General features: G+C 44.0%; 1 protein-coding gene and 1 pseudogene across 3 annotated transcripts in view; one reads left to right on the top strand and one right to left on the bottom strand.

The window, feature by feature from the left end:
• Positions 1–27,345, top strand: part of CHCHD5 (coiled-coil-helix-coiled-coil-helix domain containing 5) — a 68,101-nt gene that overhangs the window by 19,500 nt on the left and 21,256 nt on the right. The window contains exons 4-5 of one of the 3 annotated variants that reach the window (XR_009739396.1): positions 7,918–7,994; positions 12,713–14,399. The exons of 1 other annotated variant lie outside the window; for it this stretch is intronic. Coding sequence is in view for 1 of the 2 variants with exons in the window: in XM_061432562.1 (XP_061288546.1) it covers positions 7,918–7,938 (21 nt within the window). In the remaining variant the exon portion in view is untranslated. Of the gene's footprint in view, positions 1–7,917; positions 14,400–27,345 lie in introns of those variants that run through there. One more of the 3 variants, XM_061432562.1, reaches the window with a different exon arrangement.
• Positions 16,519–25,157, bottom strand: LOC133256482 (large ribosomal subunit protein eL43-like; annotated as a pseudogene).

Genomic DNA, 27,345 nt, shown 5'->3' on the forward strand with positions numbered 1-27,345 from the left:
ATCTAAGTTTCTTATTCTTTTTATGGCTACATAATGTTTCTTTATATGGATATAAAAAATAACCTATTTAAGTATTTTCAGTATGTATATACATATAACCATTTGAAAAATATCTCTACACTCTTTACAGCTCTGGCTTAGGCCACAGTGACCCCCACATGCAGTAAGTACCTTTCAGTCCTCGTCTTGGTCACTTGTGACTGGTTGCCTTCTGACACTCTCTCGATCAAATTTGAGTCAGTTTCAGTTTGCATCTGTTAGCCCCAAACAGGGCTTCCCTTGTAGCTCAGTCGGTAAAGAATCTGCCTGCAGTGCAGGAGACCCGGCTTCAATCCCTGGGTTGGGAAGATCCCCTGGAGAAGGAAATGGCAACCCACTCCAGTATCCTTTCCTGGAAAATCTCATGGACAGAGGAGCCTGGTGGGCTGCAGTCCATGGGGTCGAAAAGAGTCAGGTACGACTGAGTGACTAACACTTTCTTACTTACTTGCTGCTGCTGCTGCTGCTGCTAAGTTGCTTCAGTCATGTCCGACTCTGTGCAACCCCATAGATGGCAGCCCACCAGGCTCCGTCATCCCTGGGATTCTCCAGGCAAGAACACTGGAGTGGGTTGCCATTTCCTTCTCCAGTGCATGAAAGTGAAAAGTGAAAAGTGAAAGTGAAGTCGCTCAGTCGTGCCTGACTTTTGAGGCCCCTCCATCCGTGGGATTTTCCAGGCAAGAGTATTGGAGTGGGTTGCCATTGCCTTCTCCATATTTACTTACTTACTTAACCCCAAACTCCCAGTCCAACCCTCCCCTTTCTCTCCCCTCCCTTTGCAAACACAAGTCTGCTCTGTCTGTGAGTCTTCAGTATGGTAGTTTCTAGGTCCATCTATGCAAATGGCAAAACAAAACAAAACTTAAGTCAGTTTCTCCCAGGCCTTCTCTTGACTAAATCTTAACCTTGGCTGCCATCCTATGTCCAACCTGCACTGCCTAGTCTTAGCAAAGAATCCTCTGAATTAATTTAGGGAGAATTCCCTCAGTTGGTGCTAGTGGTAAAGAATCTGCCTGCCCAGGAGACTCAAGAGATTCAGGTTCAATCCCCTGGAGAAGAGAATGGTAACACACTGCAGTATTCTCGCCTGTTAAATCCCATGGACAAAGGAGCCTGGTGGGCTACAATCTGTAGGGTCACAGTCAGGTGTAACTGAGCACTGCACTGAGCCCTGACTTTTGAGAAGTGATCAACTTCCTCATCCCCCACCTTTGATATGTATGTCCTTCACCTGCCTTAACAGCAAGAATTCTGCTGTCAGTTTAACAAGAATCCTTTGAAGTCTCCTCTCAGTCATTTTCTATCCACTGAGCCCTTCAAGCTGCCTTTTGGCTATAAATCCCCCTTGTCCTGGTGTGTTCAGAGTTGAGTCAGATCTCTCTCCCCTTTTGCAATACTCCTGTTGCAATAGTCCCAAGGAAAGTCTTTTTTTTTTTAACCATTTTAACAAGTGTCAGAGTTAACCTTTAAACTTGCTCCTCATTCCCTGAAATTTGTATTCCCATGTCTTTACTTCTGCAGGCCTCTTCCTGCCTCTCTGGCCATCCCTTCACCTGCTCCCACCCCTGGTGATATTCTTCAAGGCTTAAACCAGGCCTCTGCTATCCTGTACTCTCTGCAAGGATGTAATTTGTTATAGAGAATTTCAAACAATTCATTAGGTCACAGATGGTTTCCTTGAGCCCGGATCTCTGCCACAGGCTTCCTCCGACTACCTGAATTTTTTTTTTAGTTAATTTATTTTTCACTGTTACTGGACCTTTGATGTTGCACACGGGCTTTCTTTAGTTTCGGCGAGCTGGGGCTACTCTGTTTCAGTGGTTGGGCATGTCATTGCAGTGGCTCCCCTTGTTGTGACGCACAGGTTCTAGGTGCGCAAGCTCAGTAGTTGCGGCTCGTGGGCCTTAGAGCATAGGCTCAGTAGTTGTGGTGCATGGGCTTACTTGCTCCACAGCATGTGGAATCTTCCCAGACCAGGGACCAAACCCGTGTCCCCTGCATTGGTAGGTGGATTCTCATCCACTGTGCCACTAGGGAAGTCCCGGACTATATAGACTTCTCTTCAGATTTTTCAAAGGGAATATTTGCCATCTAGAACTAAAAGCATCATCTTCCCCAACCTGTCATTTCCTTCTGCCCCCTTGCTCTTTCTAGAGGCCATATCATTGTACCTGGGTGTGGAGCGATCTTGCTCCCAATGGCCAGTGTGTTTAGTTAATTTCATCTCATCATTCATACTTAAGCCCAGAGTCTCTTAGAGAATCTGCTCTGTCCCTACACTCCTCAGAGTTCAGGTTCCACAACTGTATGTTTCCACAGCAGTACCATAAGCCTCTCATTCATGACCCCGCTTGAAAGAGGGAACCTCAGACAAATCTACATGGAGCATCTGCAAAACAAACATTTCAGACTCTTCAAAAATGCCAGTGTCATGAAAGACAGAAAAAGTTCAGGGACTGGTGCAAAAGACACATTGCTGGATTATCTCCAAGCCATTACAATATTGGCATGTGAGCATGCTCAGTCGATCAGTCTTGTCCGACTCTTTGTGACTCTTTGGACTGTAGCCCACCAGGCTTCTCTGTCCATGGGATTTCCCAGGCAAGAATATTGGAGTGGGTTGCCATTTCCTCCATCCAGGGGATCTTCCTGACTCAGGAATAGAACCCAGGACTCCTTCATCTCCTGCACTGGCAAGCAGATTCTCTACCACTGAGACACCTGTATATTAGATAATAAATGTTAAATGACTTGGACTTGATGATGATACTGAGTTAATATATGAGAATAATAGGGAATTTCCCTGTAGTCCAGTGGTTAGGACTCCAAGCTCTCACTGCCAAGGGTGTGGGTTCCATCTCTTGTCAGGGAACTAGGATTCCACATGACACATGGCTTGGCAAAAAAAAAAAGTTGCTTAATATATGAGAATTATGATATATAATATATAAGAATTCTTTAGGAGAAAAACATTGAAGTGCCTTGGCATGAATTCCAATAAGAAATGTAACTTATTCTCAAATAATTCAGAAAAAAATGTCAGTGTATATATCTATACACCTATAAATATAGGTGTATACATATATGCCTATATTTACCATTCACATATATACATGTATATATTCATATTATATGTAATCAAGGGGCTTCCCTGGTACCTTGGACAGTAAAGAACCTGTCTGCAATGCAGGAGATCTGAGTTTGATCCCTGGGTTGTGAAAATCCCCTGGAGAAGGAAATGGCAGCCCACTCCAGTTTTCTTGCTGGGAGAATCCCATGGACAGAGAAGCCTGGCGGGCTACAGTCCAAGGAATTGCAAAGAGTCAGACATGACTGAGTGACTCACACACACACAAACATATCTAGCTATCTATAGAGAAATCATGTATAAAAAGGCTAACAATAAATCAAAGTAAAGGGTATATTGTATTATTTTTGCAACATTTATAGGTTTGAAGTTTTCCAAAATAAAAAAATTGAGGAAAATTAATAAACATGTAAAGTGTAAAAGACTCTACACATGGACATCACCAGATGGCCAACACAGAAATCAGACTGATTATATTCTTTGCAGCCAAAGATGGAGAAGCTCTATATATACCAGGAGCAGACTGTGGCTCAGATCATGAGTTCCTTATTGCCAAATTCAGACTTAAATTGAAGAAAGTGGGGATAACCACTAGACCATTCAGGTATGACCTAAATCAAATCCCTTATGATTATACAGTGGAAGTGACAAATAGATCAAGGGATTAGATCTGATAGACAGAGTGCCTGATGAACTATGGATGGAGGTTCGTGACATTGTACAGGAGACAGAGATCAAGACCATCCCCAAGAAAAAGAAATGCAAAAAAGCAAAATGGCTGTCTGGGGAGGCCTTACAAATAGCTGTGAAAAGAAGAGAAGCCAAAAGCAAAGGAGAAAAGGAAAGATATACCCATTTGAATGCAGAGTTCCAAAGAATAGCAAGGAGAGATAATAAAGCCTTCTTCAGTGATAGGTGCAAAGAAATAGAGGAAAACAACAGAACGGGAAAGACTAGAGATCTCGTCAAGAAAATTAAAGATACCAAGGGAACATTTCATGCAAAGATGGGCTCAATAAAGGACAGAAATGGTATGGACCTAACAGAAGCAGAAGATATTAAGAAAAGGTGGCAAGAATACACAGAAGAACTATACAAAAAAGATCTTCATGACCCAGATAATCACGATGGTGTGATGACTCACCTAGAGCCAGACATCCTGGAATTTGAAGTCAAGTAGGCCTTAGGAAGGCAATGGCACCCCACTCCAGTACTCTTGCCCGGAAAATCCCATGGACGGAGGAGCCTGGTGGGCTGCAGTCCATGGGGTCGCTAAGAGTCAGACACGACTGAGCGACTTGACTTTCACTTTTCACTTTCATGCATTGGAGAAGGAAATGGCAACCCACTCCAGTGTTCTTGCCTGGAGAATCCCAGGGACGGGGGAGCCTGGTGGGCTGCCGTCTCTGGGGTCGCACAGAGTTGGATACGACTGAAGTGACTTAGCAGCAGACCTTAGGAAGCATTACTACGAACAAAGCTAGTGGAGGTGATGGAATTCCAGTTGAGCTATTTCAAATCCTAAAAGATGATGCTATGAAAGTATTGAATTCAATATGTCAACAAATTTGGAAAATTCAGCAGTGGCCACAAGACTGGAAAAGGTCAGTTTTCATTCCAATCCCAAAGAAAGGGAATGCCAAAGAATGCTCAAATTACCTCACAATTGCAGTCATCTCACATACAAGTAAAGTAATGCTCAAAATTCTCCAAGCCAGGCTTCAGCAATACGTGAACAGTGAACTTCCAGATGTTCAAGCTGGTTTTAGAAAAGGCAGAGGAACCAGAGATCAAATTGCCAACATCTGCTAGATCATGGAAAAAGCAAGAGAGTTCCAGAAAAACATCTATGTCTGCTTTATTGACTATGCCAAAGCCTTTGACTGTGTGGATTGCAACAAACTGGAAATTTCTGAAAGAGATGGGAATACCAGACCACCTGACCTGCCTCTTGAGAAACTTGTATGCAGGTCAGGAAGCAACAGTTAGAACTGGACATGGAACAACGGACTGGTTCCAAATAGGAAAAGGAGTACGTCAAGGCTGTATATTGTCACCCTGCTTATTTAACTTCTATGCAGAGTACATCATGAGAAACGCTGGGCTGGATGAAGCACAAACTGGAATCAAGACTGCCGGGAGAAATATCAATAACCTCAGATATGCAGATGACACCACTCTTATGGCAGAAAGAGAAGAAGAACTAAAGAGCCTCTAGGTGAAAGTGAAAGAGGAGAGTGAAAATGTTGGCTTAAAGCTCAACATTCAGAAAACTAAGATCATGGCATCCGGTCCCATCACTTCATGGCAAATAGATGGGAAAACAGTGGAAATAGTGGCTGACCTGATTTTTGGGGGGCTCCAAAATCACTGCAGATGGTGATTGCAGCCATGAAATTAAAAGACACTTACTCCTTGGAAGGAAAATTATGTCCAACCTAGACAGCATATCAAAAAGCAGAGACATTACTTTGCTGACAAAGGTCCATTTGGTCAAAGCTATGGTTTTTCCAGTGGTCATGTATGGATGTGAGAGTAGGACTATAAAGAAAGCTGAGAGCCAAAGAATTGATGCTTTTGAACTGTGGTGTTGGAGAAGACTCTTGAGAGTCCCTTGGACTGCAAGGAGATCCAACCAGTCCATCCTAAAGGAGATCAGTCCTGGGTGTTCATTGGAAGGACTGATGTTGAAGCTGAAACTCCAGTATTTTGGCCACCTGATGCGAAGAGCAGACTCATTTGAAAAGACCCTGATGCTGGGCAAGATTGATGGCAGGAGGAGAAGGGGACGACAGAGGATGAGATGGTTGGATGGCATATCTGACTCAATGGACATGAGTTTGGGTGGACTCTGGGAGTTGGTAATGGACAGGGAGGCCTGGCGTGATGCGGTTCATGGGGTCACAAAGAGTCGGACACAACTGAGCAACTGAACTGAAAGTGTAAAAAGCTTTGGAGAAAGAAAATAAAGTTTTGGAGAAGAACTTCTTGATAACAGTCATTCAGGCCATGTTGTCATCCTCTTGTTTTCATATACAGTCCCAAAAGATGGACTTAAAAAAAGAAAATCTGAGATGCAATTTAATGATTTAAAATACAGTCAAATTGATAACACTCTAATTGTTCAAAGTCATAGAAATATAGCTTATTCTTTCCAGTTCTTAAGTTGGACATAGACTGGGCAACTGTTTGTTCTATTATATTTTATTTTTTGGCCATGTCTCACAACATGTGTGACCTTAGTTCCCCTACCAAGGATCAAATTCACACCCCCTGCTTTGAAAGTGCAGAGTTTTTACCACTGGACAGCGAAGGAAGTCCCTGTATTATTTCAAAAAATAAATAAAGCAGGCCATTCAAAAAATAATGATGAGAGTATAAAGGGAAAAAGATTTTGTTTGGTCCAGGTCTGAGGTCTTGAGGTAAACACACACACACACGCACACACACACACACACAAAAGAGGGGATTAGTAAAATTAAACTCTAATGTTAATGAAACAGGAAATAAAAACAAGCAATAAAAGGCTTAGAAGGCTTAGTCCCAAGTTGTTTCTTCAGAAGCCTGATCAAAGAAAAAGAAAGTAAAAGGTTAAAGGAGATGCATTAAAAATTAGAAAGGAAATGTAGCCAGAAATTGCCTGGAAAGTATTGTGTGCCACTCTATTACAAAAATTTCCTGCTGAACATTTAAGGATCAAATCTGACATAAGAGGAAGAAAGCATGAGTATCTCAATTACCACGGAAAAAATGGGAAAGGTGATCAAAGAGCCATATAAAAAACACCCATATACCCTTACTCAATGGGCTTCCTAGGTGGCTCAGTGGTAAAGAATCTGCCTGCCAGGCAGGAGACTTGGGTTCAATCCCTAGATTAGGAAGATCCCCTGGAAAAGGAAATGGCAACCCACTCCAGTATTCTTGCCTGGGAAATCCCATGGGAAGAGAAGCCTGGTGGGCTACAATCCATGGGGTCTCAAGAGTGAGACACAACTGAGTGACTAAACAAAAAAACAGACTCAGATTTTCTTATTGCTAAGATTTTACCTCCCTTGCCTTATTGTTTGTTCTCTATGTATATTCTTAACATTTTTTTTCCAGAACAATTTGAGAATAAATTGCAAACATCATGGCCCTTTAATCCTTATGTGATACCAAGTGCACTTGTGGCAGTGAAAAATTCACTGGTGGGGTCCTCCATAGGCTGGGATGACAGTAAGACACGGTAACAGCAAACTGGACTCCCTGGTGTTACTGGAAATCACGAGATTCTGAAATAGCAGAGGCAAGTGGGAGCACTTAACCATCAGAGGCAGGGTGGACATAATTACTGGAACGGGCAGCAGTCTTGCAGTGGCAACCAGGGTGTCTTGATAGACAGAGACCTAGGGCAATGGCTAATGATCCATAATGTCTTTGGGGAAGGGATATGATGGCATTTGAATATTGTTTGGTTGTATAACCAGAAAACATGGAGAGCTGGGAAGCAAAAGCCTGGTGCCCTTCACTTCAATGGAAAATTACAAGTTTTTACCCGGTTTCTAGATGAGTCAGTTTTTAGACTGACAGACAGGCATTCCAGTTCCCTGTGAGGAAGGAGCTGGTGAGGCCACTGCAAAAATGTACAATATTCCTTTAGTTTTTTTGTAAACAGGCCTGTGACTGTTTTCTAGAGAAACTGTCCACCACAGAAAAGGGAATAGAGAGGCTTCTTATAGGTGGCAAGGCCAGCAGAATACATTGACTGTCCTGCCCCGGTGCTGTGTTAACTCTCCTGCTTTCTATTACAGCATAATCCACACGGATCTTAATCATCTTGATATTCTATGGCACATGGTACTAACTGAATTTTGTTGAACCAAATACGGTAAGTATTCTGGATGCCCAGATACCAGCTAGCAGGGGAAAAAAAAAACTTTCCCCCAAATTCAAAGTGTTTGCTATATTGGTGAAATTTCTATGAACCCACTGGTTTGGAACAAATGCTATACCTTAAGTACCTCCATCACTATGGAAGATGCAGATAGTATTAAAAAAGAAAGAAATAGTATTTTGGGGAACTCTGAGACAAAACAGCACTGATTCATTTACTTTCTAGTTCAAACAATGTCCAGAGGAAGAGGAGATTTCTCGTGGATCCAAAGCACAAGGCAAATTGCCTGCCCCTTGGCCACTGAATGTAGCGGCAGCACCTGTGGCGCCCAGGTGTCCATGTAGGTAAAGATACCATGTGGAGTCAGGAAGGGCCAGTAGGAGGTTTGCAGCACGGACCTCTAGGGATCTGGAACAGTTGTCAATGTGTGTATGTGGGTTGGAGACCCCCTTGTTGTTCAGTCGCTCAGTCGTATCCAATTGTTTGCAATCCCATGGAATACAGCATGCTAGGCCTCCCTGTCCTTCAACATCTCCCAGAGTTTGCTCAAACTCATGTCCATCAAGTTGGTGATGCCATCCAACCATCTTATCCTCTGTCATCCTCTTCTCTTCTTGCCCTCAATCTTTCCCAGCATCAGGGTATTTTCCAGTGAGTCGGCTCTTCGCATCAGGTGCCCAGAGTATTGGAGTTTCAGCTTCAGCACCAGTCCTTCCAAAATATTCAGGGTTGATTTCTGGAACTTCCCCAATGGCTCAGCGGGTAAAGAATCTGCTTGCAATGCAGGAGACTCAGGTTCGATCCCTGGGTTGGGAAGATTTCCTGGAGAAGGAAAGGGCAACCCACTCCAGTATTCTTGCCTGGGAAATCCCATGTACAGAGGGGAGTGGCAGGCTACAGTCCAAAGGGTTACAAAGAGTTGGACAGGACTGAGTGATCAAGCATACATAGTTGCTTAAAGTTATGTTTTATCTGGGGACCTTACTGAGGACTGCAGTGTATGGGAGACAGCCTCTCAGATTCTTAGGCACTGTTCCAAAGAGGTAAAGGAGGAGACAGTATATATAGGAATTTTTGCTGAAGAAGAACAAAACCCATGTAGTTGAACATCAAAAGACTACTGCTAATCAGAAGAAAACCCAAACATCTCAGGTTAATAATTTTAGTGTTTTTCTATACATGAGAAGCAATAATCCAGGCTCATTGAAATTATTCCTTTGATATGCATCTTAATTGTCTAGGAACAATATCTATTTTTCTCCATCCTGAAGAATTCTCCTTAGGGAACACGTGCAGTAGCTGATGGCTCTATGGCAGGCAACATTCATAGTTTACTGGAATGGCAGATGGTTTTCTTTTAAGTAGTATTTTATTCTAAGAATATACAACATTGGAGACAAAGGGATTTTTTTTTAATTGGAGGACAACTGGTTTACAATGTGTTGATTTCTGCCATATAACAACTCAAATCAATCATAGTAATATATACATCCCCTTCTCTTGAGCCTTCCTCCATTCCCCACATCCCACTTCTCTAGGTCATAGCAGAGCTGGGATCCCTGTGTTATATATCAGCTTCACACTAGTTATCTATTTTACACACTATGGGGTATATATATGTCAATGGTACTTTCTCCACTCATCCTACCCACCTCTTCTCCCACTGTGTCCACAAATTCCTTCTCTACATCTGTGTCTCCATTTCATCTTCAGAAATACATTCATCCGCAAAGGGACATTTTAACCAAATACAATTTTTTTCCCCCTGGAATAGCAGTTTTTGTCCACGTACAATTTGTATTTTGAGAGAAGAGGCCTGAAGTAGGTATGTGTATGAACTCCTGAGGTGTGGTGAGTAGTTTGGCTAGGAGGTCAGGGACCTAGAAAAAGTAAGACGGGAAGATTGGAGACAAAGGGGTATGAACCTGTGTGCATGAGCACAGGATGTGTGTATCTTTGTGTTTCAAGTCAGGGCCCACCAAAAGCATCCGCCTCAGAAGATACACTCAGCAGCCATGTGAACAGGGTGACATAACAGGTGAATATCAGCTAGCCTCTGTCTTTCGTAACCCCATTGTTTGTCTGGCTGACAGCTGGAGAAACAGCATGGACTCCTCCTGTCCAAGAGTCATCAAACAACATTTACCGTGTCACCAGCTGTGCCATGTGGTGCCATCCCTTGGAGGAAAGCAGCCAGTCTCTTGGTGGCAGATTGATTACATCTAATCTGTTCTGGACATGACAGTGATTAATTTTTTTTTTTTAGTTGGGATATAATTGCTTTACAATGTTGTGTCAATTCTGCTGTACAACAAAGTGAGTCAGCTATAATATGCATATATACCCTCCCTCTTGGGCTTCCCTCCCATCCCCATCCCCTCATCCCCCCCCATTCTTTTTATTTATTATTTATTTATTTGGGCCACAGGTGGCTGAGTGGCACAGAATCCACCTGCTATTACAGGAGACATGGGTTTGATCCCTGAGTCAGAGAGATCACCTGGAGAAGGAAATGGCAACCCACTCCAGTGTTTTTGCTTGGGAAATCCCATGGACAGAGGAGCCTGACAGGCTACAGTCCATGGGGTCACATAGAGTTGGACATGACTTAGCTACTAAACAACGACAACAGTTCATTTATTTATTTGGCTGTGTTGGGTCTTGGTTGCAGCATGTGAGAACTGCCATCTTTGTTTCATCATGGAAACTCTTTGTTGAGGGCTGTGGAATCTAGTTCCCTGACCAGAGATTGAATCTGGTTCCCCTGCACTGTGGGGGAAGAGTCTTAGCCACTAGACCACCAAGGAAGTCCCCCACCCATTCTTACTAAAGTTTATGCCTACTGCACACCTGGTTGTAGTTCACTGCCTGCAATGAATGTCTCTACCAGCACCACTGTGAGGGGTCATGGAAGGCTTGATTATCCTTGAATGTGAATGAGACATAACAATGGGTACTAATTATAATAATGGGATTCACTAGTTCTACCATATATCAGACCTCCCAAAAGCAGCCAACCAGGTAAATATTTGGATGACCCATTAAAACCTCAGCCCTGGTGCCATTTTAGGAACAACATTTAGAGTTAAGACATTCTTCTTTCTCCAGGGATGCAGCCTATGCATTGTATCAATGACCAGAATATGCAGGTTCTGGAATCAAGGGGAAGAATCAAGAGTGCCTTTTCTCACCACAACTCATAATAAGCAGGTTGTCAACCTGAGGCTCTACTGGAACCAAGGGCCTGGTTTACAGAAAATGAATGCTTGTTCCAGGGGATGAAGTAAGGTTTCGACTCTTTTGGGTTTCTTTTGTCTTTTTTGCAACTTCTTACATCAGATATTTTTCCAGTATTCTTGCCTGGGAAATCCCATGGACACAGGAGCATTGCAGGCTACAGTCCATGGGATTGCAAAGAGTCAGACACAACTGAGCAACTAAGCTTTCCTTTCCCACTAAGTAGGATATTTACATGAATCTCTAATTTGCAGCTTTTATTTTTCTGTAACAGGAGCATTTAAGACTATGAATATCTAAAGAGTGTTTGTGGAGGCTTCCCTGGTAGTCCAGTGGATACAACTCCTCGCTCCTAATGCAGAGGGCCCAGGTTCAATCCCTGGTCAGGGAACTAGATCCCACATACTGCAACTAAAGATCCCGCGTGCCTTAACTAAGACTCAGCATGTCCAAATGAGTAAATTAATTAATTTTAAAAATAGTGTTTGTGATATGGTAGTATATTGTCATTATTTCTGCATACTAAGTGATTTCCACAATAGCTTCTTCTTTGACATATCAGTTATTTAGAATTTATCTCATGAATTTCCAAATATAGTATTCTTCTAATTTTCTTTAGGTTAATACTTTCTAATTTAAATGGATTACAGTCAAAGAGTGACATCAATCTTTTAAGATTTGAGGAAATTAGCTCCATGAGATCTTTTTTCATAAAAGTTACATGTGAGATTCAAAATAATGTGTATTCCACAACAGTTGTTCTGCTTCAAAGTTAAACTTCCTGGCTGCAGAGTTTAGTTAATACAGTAACGTCTTGATCTAAATATTGCAGAAGGTAATGTGTAAAATATTTCATGGGTGCTAGCTCTGTGAATTTGTCCTGGTAGTTCTGTTCATTTTTTATTTACATACAGTACTTTGAAGCTACTTAGTTAGGCTCACATAAGTCTATACTTCTGTATTAGTTTTATGTTCCTGGTGTAATAAACCTTTTATCATAATGGAGTGATCCTTCTTCTCTCTGGTAATGCTTTTTGCCTTAAATTCTATTTTGCCTGATCATAACATGGCTACATCTGCTTTCTTTCCCTTAGTTTGTCCATATACCCTGTTGTATTCCTTTACTTTGTTAATTTTTTTTTTCTTTTGGCCATGCCACGTGGGGCATGTGGGATCTTAGTTCCTGGACTAGAGATGGAACCTTTGGCCCCTGCAGTGGGAGCTCTGAGTCCTAACCACTGAATCTCCAGGGCATTCCCAATCTTTGTTTTTTTTTTAAGTGAAAATGTTCAGTTATTTGTATTTTATATACTCCTTTTAAATTTATATGATAATCAGCTCTTTATTTTATTATCTCTAAAGATTATTTATAATCTCTAAAGAGATTATCATCCCTTTAGATTATTTTATCCATTTTATTTTGTGCTTTTTATTTTTGCCTTCTTTTCTGTTTTTATTCCTCTCTGGTGGCTCAGATGGTAAGAATCTGCTCAGATGGTAAGAATCCTGGGTGCAGGAGACCCAGATTAGATCCATGGATTGGTAAGATCCTCTGGAGAAGGAAATGACAACTCACCCAGTGTTCTTGCCTGAGAAATCCCATGGACAGAGAAGCCTGGTGGGCTATAGTCCATGGGGTCACAAAGAGTTGAACATGACTGAGCTATAATTCTTAAAGAGATGGGAATACCAGACACCTTACCTGCCTCTTGAGAAATCTGTATGCAGGTCAAGAAGCAACAGTGAGAACTGGACATGGAACAACAGACTGGTTCCAAATCAGGAAGGGAATATGTCAAGTCTGTATATTGTCACCCTGCTTATTTAACCAGTATGCAGAGTACATCATGCAAAATGCCAGGCTGAATGAAGCACAAACTGGAATTAAGATTGCCGGGAGAAATATCAATAACCTCAGATAGGCAGATGACACCACCCTTATCGCAGAAACTGAAGAAGAACTAAAGAGCCTCATGTTGAAAGTGAAAGAGGAGAGTAAAAAAGTTGGCTTAAAACTCAACATTCAGAAAACTAAGATCATGGCATCCGATCCCATCACTTCATGGCAAATAGATGGGGAAACAATGGAAACAGTGACAGACTTTATTTTTTGGAATCAAAAATCAGTGCAGATGGTGACTGCAGCCATGAAATTAAAAGAAGCTTGCTCCTTGGAAGAAAAGCTATGACCAACCTAGATAGCATATGAAAAAGCAGAGACATTACTTTGCCAACAAAGATCCTTCTAGTCAAAGCTATGGTTTTTTCAGTAGTCATGTATGGATGTGAGTGCCGAAGAATTGATGCTTTTGAACTGTGGTGTTGGAGAAGACTCTTAAGAGTCCCTTGGAATGCAAGGAGATCAAAGCAGTGAATCCTAAACGAAATCAGTCCTGAATATTCGTTGGAGGGACTGATGCTGAAGCTGAAACTCCAGTACTTTGGCCACCTGATGCGAAGAACTGACTCAATAGAAAAGACCCTGATGCTGGGCAAGATTGAAGGCAGAAGGAGAAAGGGACAACAGAGGATGAGATGTTTGGATGGCATCACCGATTTGATGGACATGAGTTTGAGCAAGCTCTGGGAGTTGGTGATGGACAGGGAAGCCTGGCGTGCTGCAGTCCATGGGGTCACAAAGAGTCGGACACAACTGAGCAACTGAACTGAACTGAACTGAGCTACTAACACACATTGGCTCCTTTGGGATCGATTAAATATTTTTTCTAATTCCTTTTTAAATTTTTACAAGTATGAGATTTATATATTTTAGCCTAATAATTTTTACCCCAGGTATTTTGACATTCATGATTAACTTGGTAAAATCTAAAATAAATAGCTTTATAGCCTTCAAACCACACAAGGATATTTGAATACATGAACCTCAGTTCCTCCCCTGTTTACCTGTTCATTTTGCTGTTTTATGCCCAGCAGATGGTTTTCTTGTTTTACAGCATCAGTGTTCTTTATTCTTTCCTGTATTTCTGATCTTTTTTGTGGATTGCTTCCCTTCTATCTAAAGTACATTCTTTAGGGACTTCCCTTGTGGTCCAGTGGTTAAGACTCCTCACTTCCAATGCAAGGGTTAGGGTTTGATCCCTGGTTGGGGAACTATGATCCCACATGTGGTGTGGCCAAAAAATAATAAATATGTAAAGTACATTCGTTAGAATTGCCTGAAGTTCTGTTGGGGACACAACCTTTACAGCACAATACCCATAGAGGGCAGGTTCCTAGAGCTTCTGGGGGTGCTCAAGTACCTTATATAAAGTGGTGTGGTACAATGAATACAGTCAGCCCTTGTATGGGCATGCTTAATCAACTGGTGATGGAAATATTTGTGCACAAATGATGGAGAAAGAGAATATACGGTAAGACGAGACTTCAGGTTGTTAAGTAACAGGAGACTTTCCTGCTCAGGATAACTTGTAACCCAATTGCCTGAAAGATTACTCAGGCCTGAAAATGAGCAAGAAGCTATCTCCAGGAATAAAAGTTAAAATGTTCTTTTAGAGGAAATTGGGCAACTCTGTAGCATCTGCCTATGTCTGCTGGACTTAGATTAATGCCACAGGGCAGGTTACATGTGGGAGGCACAGGCTTAGCCTCAGAAGCTAAGGGTCAAGGCATCTTGGAAGTAGGGGGAAGGAAGCTTAAGGGCCCACAGGTAGGAAGACAGGGAGGTCCCAGCTTTATTTTAAGCTGGAACAAGTTTCCTGTTTAGAAAGTCTGGGAAGGAAGTTTTATATTATAAATGCAAATATCTGTGGTGTGCAGTCAGGCCCCAGGGCATGAGAGAGAGCAAGATCTACAGAGAGAGGCTGAAAAGCTTGCAGAATTAATCCCTCTCATTGCTGTCAAGGTCTTTTGTCCAGTCCATACTTCAGGAGGAGAGAGGGTACAGGAAGTGAACACAGATTCCCAGAGACCCCATCAACCCCATTAGTAGAGGAACACAATTCTGCCTCCCCCACCAGCCCTGGTCTAGTGAGGGCAGCCGTAGCTGATTTTCTCACTGATGCTGCTGGCCCTTTTCACCAGTGCATCCTTACTGCTTAGGTATTTAGAATGCTCTCCAGGTCCTCCTGTGGGTTTTCTGTCCTTAGTGATATATCTGTTCCAGTATGCCCACTTCGCTGAGACTTTGACCTCTTCACCCGCTCTTTGCCATGGTGGTTCTGGCAGTTCTACTTCACTTAGTGGAGGCCATGGCTTTTCTGAGCTTCCATGAACCAGGGAAATAGAGCATCAGCACCGTCTCCAGCTCCTCGCCAGGGTGTAAGTCCTATACCATACGGCAGGGCTCCCAAATCAGCAGCGTGTTCTTTACCCAACTTTATGTTTCATCTCACCCAGTGCAGCATGAGGAGAATATAGTCCCAGGTCTGTCCCCTAGCTCCTGCTGGGCACACTTGGGCCATGTCCTGCAGTTCCTTTGATAGACAATTCCTTCCTCCCCTCAGCAGACCCAGTATCTTTCTGTCAAGTAGCGAGTGATCCCTAAACAGCTGTAAAGTATTAGGCACAGGCATAGGCCTGGCTGGTAAAGAAGGAAGGAGTCACTAATAAGGACCTATTGTATACCACAGGGAACTCTACTTAACACTCTGTAATGACCCATATGGAAAGAGAATCTTAAAAAGAGTGGATATATGTATGTAAGTGCAGGAGGAGAAGGGGGCGACAGAGGATGAGATGGTTGGATGGCATCACTGACTTAGTGGACATGAGTTTGAGCAAACTCCAGGACATAATAAACGACAGGGAAGCCTGGCATGCTTCAGCCTATAGGGTCGCAAAGAGTCTGACATGACAGTGACTGAACAAAAACATAACTGACTCACTTTGCTGTACACCTGAAACTAACACAACACTGAAAATCCATTATACTCTGATAAGCATTTTAAAAGGACTTCGCTGGTTGTCCAGTGAAGAATCTGCCTGCCAATGCAGGAGACCTGGGGTTGATCCCTGATCTGGGACGATCCCATGCGCTGTGGAACAACTAAGCCCATGCACCACAACTACTGAAGCCTGTATGCCTTAGAGCCTGTGCTCCGCAAAAAGCCACCACAATGAGAAGCCTGTGCACTGCAAGGAAGACCCAGTGCAGTCAAAAAAAAGAAATAATTAAAAAAAAAAGAAAAAATGAGCCCATTTTCAGGTTAGGCCATTTATTACTCACATAGAAAGTGAAGTGTGAAAGTCAGAGGTCCCAGATCGCTGTGGTCCTTGTGCAGGGTGACAGCTAAACAAAAGGGGCCCAATGCAGTAATGTGGATGCTGCCTGGTACACAGCTTAGAGCTGCAGCCATGCTCCACACAGGAGGAGGGGTGGTGGGCAGAATTCCAAGTGGCTCTGAGTCCCACCTGCTGCTGTACTCGCCTTCCCTGTATAACCTCCTCCCCTTGAGTGTGGGTGCCCCCTCTCCTTGCAGAGGTGCTCTGGGCAGGGTAGGCAGAGCCCATAGAGGGTGTCTGTGTTGACTTACCCTCATTCTCCAACACTGCTGGCCTGTGACGCTGACCAGACAGGTAAGGTGAATGCAGATGTTGTAGAAATCCCTAGACCCGCATCTTTCAAATCTTTTTGGAACTAATCTCCGTAATATCCCCAGGGGTACACAGTTACTTTTAGGTTAATGTCTTGGCTGTGGGAGGCCCTTTCCAGGACTCCATTTGGCCATTCCTCCCAACATATACCTTATTCCTCTTGCAAAGGATGCAAGGCTGGCAAAACAGCCATAAGGTGTGTCTAGGATCCCACTAGACACACTTGACACTCTGTGAGATGGATGGACTCTGGCCAAGACTTATCTCCCTCCTGACCTCCCAAAGCCTCTCTCTCTCTCTCCAGAGACTCCTAGTCCTCCAGGGATTAGGCTCAGATAAGCACTAGTATCTACAAATGTGGCTTTCAGTAAAATGAGCACAGACTGAGATTAAAAAATCCAATTCCAGCTCCTCTCATCTGCTAGGCATGTACCCGGCAAGATCCTGAAGCTTCCCAAGCCTGTTTGCTCATCTGTAAATTAAAGCCCAAAGTGTTCTTCTGATAGTTTCTTGTTTGTGTTGCTATTATAAAATTGCATACTATGTGCTTTCCACATTGCCTGGAATATAGCCTAATGACTATTACTACCATTCACTTCTTTTGGAAAGGGCTTCCTGGGTGGTGCTAGTGGTAAAGAACCCACCTGCTCAGGCAGGAGACCTTAGAGATGCGAGTTTGATCCCTGGGTCTGGAAGGTCCCCTAAGAGACTCAGGTTTGACCCTGGGTTGGGAAGATCCCCTGGAGAAGGGAATGGCAACTCACTCCAATATTCTTGCCTGGAGAATCCCATGGACAGAGGAGCCTGGTGGGCTACAGTCCATGGGGTTGCAAAGAGCTGGACATGACTGAAGCAACTTAGCACACATACAGAGAGGAATAAAAACATATATTACTATTTATCTGTATTTTAACAACCCACATCATCAGTTTTTAGTTATTCTTCATTTATTTCCAACTTTTGTTGCTTTTTGATTACACGGGATTTAGGACTAGGTCACCCATCCAGTTGGCTTCCCTCGTGGCTCAGATGGTAAAGAATCTGGCTGCAATTCGGGAGACCCAGGTTTGATCCCTGGGTTGGGAAGAGCCCCTAGAGAAGGAAATGGCAACCCAGTCCAGTATTCTTGCCTGGAGAATCCCATTTTTAGGGGAGGGCTACAGTCCATGGGGTCACAAAGTCGGACACAACTGAGTGACTAACACAAACACATGACAGATTGGGTACATTTAAGTCCTCAGGAATCGCATGAATTGATCCTCATTTTCAAATAATTGAGCTATAAGATTTGTATTTTACTTATCCTATTTTTATTTTTTTAAAGATGTTTTTGACATGGACCATTTGTAAAGTCTTTATTGAATCTGTTACAATGTTACTTCTGTTGTTTGTGTTCTGGGTTTTTAGCTGTGAGGCATGTGGAATTTTAGGGCTTTCCAGATGGCTCAGAGGTAAAGAATCCACCTGCCAGTGCAGGAGACTCAGAAGATACAAGACATTGGTTCAGTCCCTTGGTTGAGAATCTTTTGGAGTAGGAAATGGCAACCCACTGCAGGGTTCTTGTCAGGAAAATCCCATGGATAGAGGAGGCTGGCAGTCTACAGGCCATGGGGTTGCAAAGAGTCAGACACGACTGAGTGACTGAGCATGCACACACGTGTGGAATCTTAGCTTTCTGACCAGGGATCAAACCCATGTCTCCTGCACTGGAAGGCGGATTCTTAACCAGTGGACTGCCAGGGAAGTCTCTACTTCTACCTTTAGTGGTTCAGTTTTTATAGGTCATACTCCATTTAAAGTAGACTTAACTTTTACTTGTTAACATATAAGCTCTATCCCTAGTCTAGGATTTCATCTGGAAAACATTTTTTAAGATGCGTAACTCTAAAAAATGTGTGCTTATGACCATAATTGTTAGGAATGTGAATTAGTAAAGTATTTCTGTAGAGCAGATGTGTGTGTATGTATTAATCGCTCAGTAGTGTCTGATTCTTTTCGACTCCATGGACTGTAGCCTGCTGGGCTCCTCTGTCCAAGGAATTCCAGGCAAGAATACTAGAGTGAGTTGCCATTTCCTCCTCCAGGGGTTCTTCCTGACCCAGGGATCCAATCCAGGTCTCCTGCACTGCAGGCAAATTCTTTACCATCTGAGTCACCAGGGAATCCCAGAGCAGACCTTATGGCTAGTTAAAACAAATTTAGGGACTACAGCCCTAGAGTCTAAGATCCAGTGGGACTGGGGGAGGGAACTTAAGAATTTGCATTTCTGACAAGTTCCCACATGATGCTGGTCCTGATGCTGCTAGTCCAGAGACCACTTTAAGAACTACTGATGTAGAGAATTCTAATAACATTTAATTAAAGACAGAAAAACATTCATAGGGAGTTCCCTGTAGTCCAGTGGTTAAGAATCTGCCTTCCAATACAGGGGTCACAGGTCAATTCCTGGTTGGGGAACTAAGATCCCACATGCCTCATGCCCACATGGGCAGCTAAGCCTGTGTGCCTGCGCACCACAATGGAGAACCTTCGTGCCACAATTAAGATGAAACTCAGCCAAATAAATAAGTAAATATGAAAAAAATATTGATAAACTCTGATCAAGGATAAATGAAGATGAGCAATCCCAATCCCAACAGCTACTTTGGAGGTTCTCCAGCTGACCCCTGAGGACCTGCTAGAGCCCCACTTGATCATGCAGGGCAAGCACCCCAATGCCAAGGAATGTAGTGAAGGAGTGACTTGGCCAGCGCAGCCCCAGGTTCTCAGGGTGTGGCCAGGATAGCAGAGTGAAAGAGCAGTCAGGACCAGCTCTCAGACCCTGGTTACGTTATTTTTATTGCACTTATCAACATATAAGGCTTCCCTGGTGGCTCAGATGGTAAAGCATCTGCCTACAATGCAGGAGACCCAGGTTCCATCTCTGGGTTGAGAAGATCCCCTGGAGAAGGGCATGGCAACCCATTCCAGTATTCTTGCCTGAGAATTCCATGGACAGAGGAGCCTGGCTGGTTAGAGTCCATGGGGTCGCAGAGTCAGACACGATTGAGCAACTAACACTTTCATTTTTCACTTTATCAACATATAACACATCATGGACTTGACAGATTTATCTCTTTTGTTGCCTGATCCCCTCACCTCTCATCAGAATACAGGTTTACTAGGATAGAACTTTTGTAAACAGTGCTTGGATCATAGCAGGTGCTCAATAAGCTTTGACTGGCAATAACCATGTGTCTGGATGTTCACAGCACTACTTTCAAAAGTGGCAGTCTTTCTGTGGGCAAGGGACATGGGGAAAGGAGTAGGGGAGAGCACAGCTTTCTATTGACTCACCTCAGTCCTTTGAATTTTTCCTGTCAGTTATTAAAAACAAGATGACAGGTCCAAGATGGAGTTGCTTATGCTGAGCCCCATGTCACCAAACTAAGCCTTAATTACACTTTTGGCTCTCCCAGCAGTGGAATCTTAACCCAGCCAATCAGGGATCACCTGATTAGCACTAGTGAGGTTATCTGCCTGTGAGACCCCTGCCATCCCCTAAAGTTACCTTACAATAAACAATCTGCTATTTTTTGCCCAGTATAATTTCTTGTTCCTGTTCCTCTTTGCCTATAAAAGGTTTTCATTTTGTACAGTTCCTTGGGGCTCCTTTCTGTCAGAGAGACTGAGCGCTGCCAGCTTTGAACAGATTTTTTTTTTTTAATTTTTGTTACATAAATTAACCCATTTACTATAGGCTTTCAGTGTTATGAAATGGTGACACTTCTACTTGTCCTTCAATTCCTTCCCTTTTCTGATGGCAGACTTTGCTGTGACAGCAGAAATGGCACCAGAAATGGTACCCCAGCATCACCCACTACCGTTTTCATGCAGGAACCACAGAGCCAAATGCCCACCACTCGTCTCTGCATCTTGGTTTTGCCTCAGAAGGAGCAAGTGTACTTGGTACGCTGGCTGACTTCAGTTTTCTTCACCATTTTCCCGAGGGAGGTCCCGTGTTTGCCCACAGTCCCGACCTTCTTGGTGCGTTTCACTATGTCACCACAACCTAGGTCTGAGCCCAGAGAGAGCTAAATCGATTTTTGCTCAAATAACTTCTTGAAGTTCTTAATATGCCTCGGTTTATTTTTTAACACCACATATGTCACCTAGCTTTAGCGCAAAGAATTGATGCTTTTGAAATGTGGTGCTGGAGAAGACTCTTGAGAGTCCCTTGGACTGCAAGGAGATCCAACCAGTCCATTCTGAAGGAGATCAGCCCTGGGATTTCTTTGGAAAGAATGATGCTAAAGCTGAAACTCCAGTACTTTGGCCACCTCATGCGAAGAGTTGACTCATTGGAAAAGACTCTGATGCTGGGAGGGATTGGGGGCAAGAGGAGAAGGGGACGAGAGAGGATGAGATGGCTGGATGGCATCACTGACTTGATGGACGTGAGTCTCAGTGAACTCCAGGAGTTGGTGATGGACAGGGAGGCCGGGCGTGCTGCGATTCATGGGGTCCCAAAGAGTCGGATACGACTGAACGACTGAACTGAACTGATGTCACCTAGCTTTAAAAAAAGATCCCTATTATTAACTAGGAAAAATAAGTTGTAAGAGAAATAGGCATAATAGGAAAAAAAAAGAAACACACACACATTTAAGTATGGTTTGGTTAGTTAGCACCTGAGACAGGCTTGACGAACATCTTCCCAAGTGGCCTGGACCTGAAGCCCTTTCACAGGCCTCTCGGAACCTGGCCCTCTCCAGGCTCACTCCAGGGGGTCCCAGAGATCTTTTCCAGCCCTTTCTCCTGGCCTACATTATTTACAAGTGTCAAGTAACAACAGTTAATAATTAATGGACAAAAGAGGCCTCGTTAAAGGCCTGGGGCTGCTTCAGGCAGAAGAGACTATCTCAATGTCCAAATGAAGAACCCTGGTGTCCAAAACAGAGACAGAGGAAACATTTAAAGAGAGCGAGAGAAAAAAAATAAATAAAAATAAAGACAGCGAGAAAGGAAAGAAGCTGTGAACTAGACCCAGCGTGACTGGTGGCTCAGATGGTAAAGCGTCTGCTTACGATGAGGGAGACCCGGGTTCAGTCCCTGGGTTGGGAAGATCTCCTGGAGAAGGAAATGGCAACCTACTCCAGTATTCTTGCCTGGAAAATCCCATGGATGGAGGAGCCTGTTAGGCTACAGTCCATGGGGTCGCAAAGGGTCAGACACGACTGAGCGACTTCACTTTCACTTTCACTGCTGGGAATGGAGAGCTGGGTTGAGGGGATTAGAAGAGACATGCCTGGTGTGAGTGTTTTAGTTTATCAGTCTTGTCCGACTCTTTGAGACCCTACTGTGGCCAACCAGGCTTATTTGTCCATGGAATTCTCCAGGCAAGAATCCTGGAGTGGGTTGCCATTACCTTCTCCAGGGGATCTTCTTGACCCCCATGGCAGGCAGATTCTTTACCACTGAGCCACCGGGGAAGCCCAGAAAGATGCCTCCGGGGTCCCAAAGAAAGGAGGCCAGGTTGGATCTCCAGTAGAAGCAGCTTGAAACTGGAAGAGCTAGGTAGAAGGACCTATCTATTAGGAATTTCAGAAAGATGCCCAGTACACTGGACCTGTTCTCCTGGACAAAGCCAGGAGAAGTTTCCTTATTTTTATTTTTTAAAATATATATTTACTTATTTGGCTGAACTGGGCCTTAGTTGCAGCACTTGGGGTCTTCGATCTTTGTTGCAGCACGTGGGATCTAGTTCCCTGACCAGGGTTCGAATCCATGCCCTCTGCATTGGAAGCTGGGAGTCTTGGCCACTGGACCACCAAGCAAGTCCCTCAGAAGCAGTTTCTATGGTGGGTAACTGGTGAGCTAGTTATTTATTCCAGTAATGTTTAGTGGGCATATCTTTGGGTCAGACCCTATGTCATGAAAAGTCATTCTGATTAAAGGCAGAGGACTTAAGTGACTTGAGACTTTTACTAGAGATCTTTCAGGAGGCACTGATACTGTCTCCAGCTTTTCTGGGAAGGTGGTGGAAAAGCAGAATGCCTTTCCCACCTCCCAGATTCAGGGGGCTCCAGGAGAGAGGGGCACCTCTTTCTTTGGGAAGCAGCTTCTGTACTTGCCCAGCAGAGGGCGGCCGGAACCTGGACACTGTGGTTCCAGCCACCAGCTTTAGGACACCAGACAGATGGGAACCTAGCCCCCTCGCTGCCCACTGCAGGTTGGGCGTGATGCCCACTTGCTGGCAGCGATACCCTAGAGAGACAGGAGGCACTGGGAGGTGTCAGAGATGCTGTTTTGAATTCTCTCTAAGCTGTGTCACTTCTGCCTTGTGTAGGCTCAGTCTTGGTGCCTTGCCAGGCTCGTCTTCTCTAGCCTGCTGAGCGAAGGGTCATTTCCTTCTCATCTCAGGGCAGCCTGCTCACCCTGTTTCTAGCCACTGTTGAAAAATCGTTTTGTTCCAGGACACAGACTCCTAGAGCCCCAGAGGTGGGAGGAACTTGCGGTGCTCCTTGTCCAGGAGCTGACATTTCAGATAATTTCAGAGGCAGGTGGGGAGTAGAGCCTCAGTTTGTGATGCCAACTTAGGGTGAGATGGTGGCCATGGTGAACTGGAGAGCCCAGATTTGTGCAAAGTCACCTCTATTCAAGTATTTTTCTTCTTTAAAAAAAGAAACAATTATTATTATTAATCATTTTTGGAGACACCATGTGGCATATAGGATCTTAGTTCCCAGACAAGGAATTGAAACCGTGCCCCCTGCATTGGAAGTGAAGAATCTTAACCACTGGACCACCAGGGAAGTCCCAAAATGGTTTTCTAATTACAAGTAAAATAAAGCATGGCTTTGGGCTGTGTCAGGATGCTGGCTGCCAGGTCTTCCCCAGCTTGGGGAAAGAAAGGTGGAACTATTTGCCCAGAACAGGGCCCGATTCCCTTTCCCAGGCAAATCCACTCTCTTCCATGATGTTTGTCCCTTGGGGGCGTAGGGTAACCGTATGGAGTGGCAGCAGTTGGGGATAACTTGGGCTCCCAGCTCGGGTTGCCCCGAGGCTACTCATCAATCCTGGATTGCTTCATTTCCTTCCTTGGCCACCGCTCCCCTGTTTGGAGCAGGCAGCCTCCCCCAGAGCACAGGGCACTCCTTTTCCTCGCAGTGAGTCACAACCTCGGAGCTGACTTGGGGCCAGCCTGACTCCTCAGAGTCAGGAGCCTCTCCGCCCACTGCTTTTTCCAATGAATACCTCTAGCTGTGGGCCTCCGCTTCCTCCAGCCGCCTCCCTATGGCTGGGCCCTTTTATTTACTCAGGGTTTTTTTGTTTTTTTTCTCCTTGAAACGAGGTCCTATGGAGAAGTGCCTAGGAGCTTTTCAAACTTGATCCCTCAGATCCCAAGGAGAAATAAGGATTAGAAGCATAAAGGGCTGCTTTCCCATCATGAGCAAAGGTCACTACACATGCTTGGGTGTGGATTTTTAAAAAATGCAATCACAGGAGCTTCCCTGGTGAATCAGTGGTAAAGAATCTGCCTGCCAATGCAGGACACATGGGTTCAGGTTCAATCCCTGATCCAAGAAGACCCCATATGCCTCAGAGCAGCTAAGCCTGTGTGCCTACTGAAGCCTGCCTGCCCTGAAGCCCATGCTCTGCAGCAAGAGAAGCCACCATAATGAGTAACCTGTGCACCGCAACTGGAGAGTAACTCCAGCTCTCTGCAGCTAGAAAAAAGCCTTCGTAGCAAGGAAGACCCAGCACAGCCAAAAATAAATAAATAAATAAAATTCTTTAAAGGGATTTCTCCGGTGGTGAAGAATCCACCTTGCAATGCAAGGGACACCGGTTTGATCGACCCCTGGTCTGGGAAGATCCCACGTGCGGTGGGGCAACTATGCCTGTGTGCCACAACTACTGAGCCTGTGCTCTGGAGCCCTTGAGCCACAAGTACTGAGTCGACACTCTGCAACTACTGAAGCCCACACACCCTAGAGCCCACATTCCATAACAAGAGAGTCAGCCCAATGAGAAGCCCACTCACTGTAACTAGAGAGCAGCCCCAACTCTCCGCAACTAGGGAAAGTTCCCTCACTGCAACGAAAACTCAGTACAGCCATAAATAAATAATTAATTATTTTTAAAAATCCAATCATATACTTTTGGGTCAGGCCCTGCGCTCTATGGGAGGATTGACAGGCCACCTGGGCTCTGTGGGGATACTCCATTAGGGCGTGACACTTTCCCTTCAGCCTCTGGGAGTAGCAGGAACTCCCAAATAGCAGGAATGGGGCTGTGGTCCCTTTACCAGTCACAGAGATATACTGGGACCTGGGGCAAGTATTTACAACAGTCCCGTGAAGACTGCCGGCTCTTTCTCACCATGATTAATCCCTTGAGGATTAGCCCCAACTAACCCCATTGTCCTGGAGCGCCTGCTTGCAACACCTCCCAAGCTGAGGTGTAAAGATGACTAGGTTCCCGAGAATCAGGTCTCAAAAGAACACAGTCTTGAGAATATCATTTGAGAGGAGGGAATAAGGACCAAAAAAAAAAAAAACCCTAATGAGATTAGTTACCTGCAGGGCATAGTGGGAACAGGATAAAAGGAAGAAGGAAATTAAGAAGAATGACACTTCTCTGAAATAGCTTTTTGTTCTGACTTGCTTTTGGAACCATTGTAATTATTTTGAAATATTACATATTTCAAAAATAAGTAAAAATGTAATAAAAAATCACAAGGATGGGGAAAATCCTAAGACTGGATAGAGAAATAAGCAAAGTCCTTTGACTTCTATCTTACCAATTTATAGTAAATAACCTATCCCGTGCTGTGTCTTAAACATTTACCTATAGTTTTGTTTAACCTCTGCAGCATCTCTAAATTGTAGGTACTATTACCATCCTAGTTTTACAAGACAGGAAGTCATACCCCAGTGGCATTAAGGAAACGCCCAAGGTCCCAGAGTCTTGAACTCAGATTTTGTATCAGATTTGTGATAGATCTCAGTTCTGAGGTCCTGTTATATATTCAGCTCCGTGCCAGGCACAGAAATATAAGTTGGTGTCTCTGGGGTTCCGGGAATTTGTGATCTCAGTGATAAACATTTAACATGACAAAGCTATAAAAATAGGGAAATGAATGAGCCCCTTATTCATAAAGATTTAAAAGGATAAAAAATTTTAGGAGTGCTACGTCCTCCTATGTGGGTTGACTTCCTAGAGGAGATGGGATTTGAATGGCATTTTGGAGGCAGAATTCAAGTAGATGTAAAACAAGGGCGAATGAATTGCAGGCAACAGAACCCACTGGGAGCAGAGGTGTGGAGAGGGACTTGGTGTGTGGAGAGCCAAGGAAAAGACCAGCCTTTGCACAAGAATAGACAACACAGAAGGGCACTTTACGACTCTCTAGGGTACCTCTTAAAAACAGTTCAAAGAAAAAAAAAAGTTCAAAGTATAACAGAAAGAAAGTGGATTCTCAGCCCCTCAAAATTAGCCCTTTGCATTGTTAATCAACTGTGTTATTATTCAATCGCTAAGTCGTGTCCGACTCTTAGCATTCCCATGGACTTCATGCAGCCCGCCAGGCTTCCCTGTCCTCCACAGTCCATTGAGTAGGTGATGCTACAATCTTTCCCAGCATCAGGGTCATTTTGTACTCTAATATAAAATAAAAATTTCTTTTAAAAGTTAGCCCTTTGGTTGCTGCATATTAATATTGCCTAGTTCCTTTCCTTTGGAGAAGGCAATGGCACCCCACTCCAGTACTCTTGCCTGGAAAATCCCATGGATGGAGGAACCTGGTAGGCTGCAGTCCATGGGGTCGCTAAGAATCGGACACGAGTGAGCGACTTCACTTTCACTTTTCACTTTCATGCGTTGGAGAAGGAAATGGCAACCCACTCCAGTGTTCTTGCCTGGAGAATCCCAGGGACGGAGGAGCCTGATGGGCTGCTGTCTATGGGGTCGCACAGAGTCGGACATGACTGAAGGGACTTAGCAGCAGCAGTTCCTTTCCAATTACTGGGCTCAGAGGGATGACTAGGAAACTGCTGTGCTGCTAAGTCACTTCAGTTTTGTCTGACTCTTTGACCCTGTGGACTGTAGCCCACCAGGCTCTTCTGTCCATGCAGGTTTCTCCAGGCAAGAATATCAGAATGGGTTGCCATACCTTTCTCCAGGGGATCTTCCTGACCCAGGGATCAAACTAGCATCTCTTAGGTCTCCTTCATTGGCAAGCGAGTTCTTTACCACTAGTGCCACCTGGGAAGCCCCTGACTAGGAAAAGGCACACAGTATATTCTGGACCTACAGACAAAAACTGTTTTTGCTTTAAGGGGAAATAGAATCTTAGTCCCTTTGGTTACTTCTGCTTTTCTATTTATACTTTTTTTTTTTTTTTGAAACTTTATCTTATTTTTAAATTAACTTTTATTTGTGTAAAGTTGCTTTTTCCATTTCTTCTTTTACAAGCAGAAAGAGAGGCCAGTCCCTGTATGCTGAGCTGAAAATCAGACGGTCAGCCCTGCTGCATCCTTCTCAGCTAGTTTGCAGGCAGCCCCCCAGGTGT

The sequence above is a fragment of the Bos javanicus genome, chromosome 11, assembly GCF_032452875.1.
Source record: "Bos javanicus breed banteng chromosome 11, ARS-OSU_banteng_1.0, whole genome shotgun sequence".
Taxonomy (NCBI): Eukaryota; Metazoa; Chordata; class Mammalia; order Artiodactyla; family Bovidae; genus Bos; species Bos javanicus.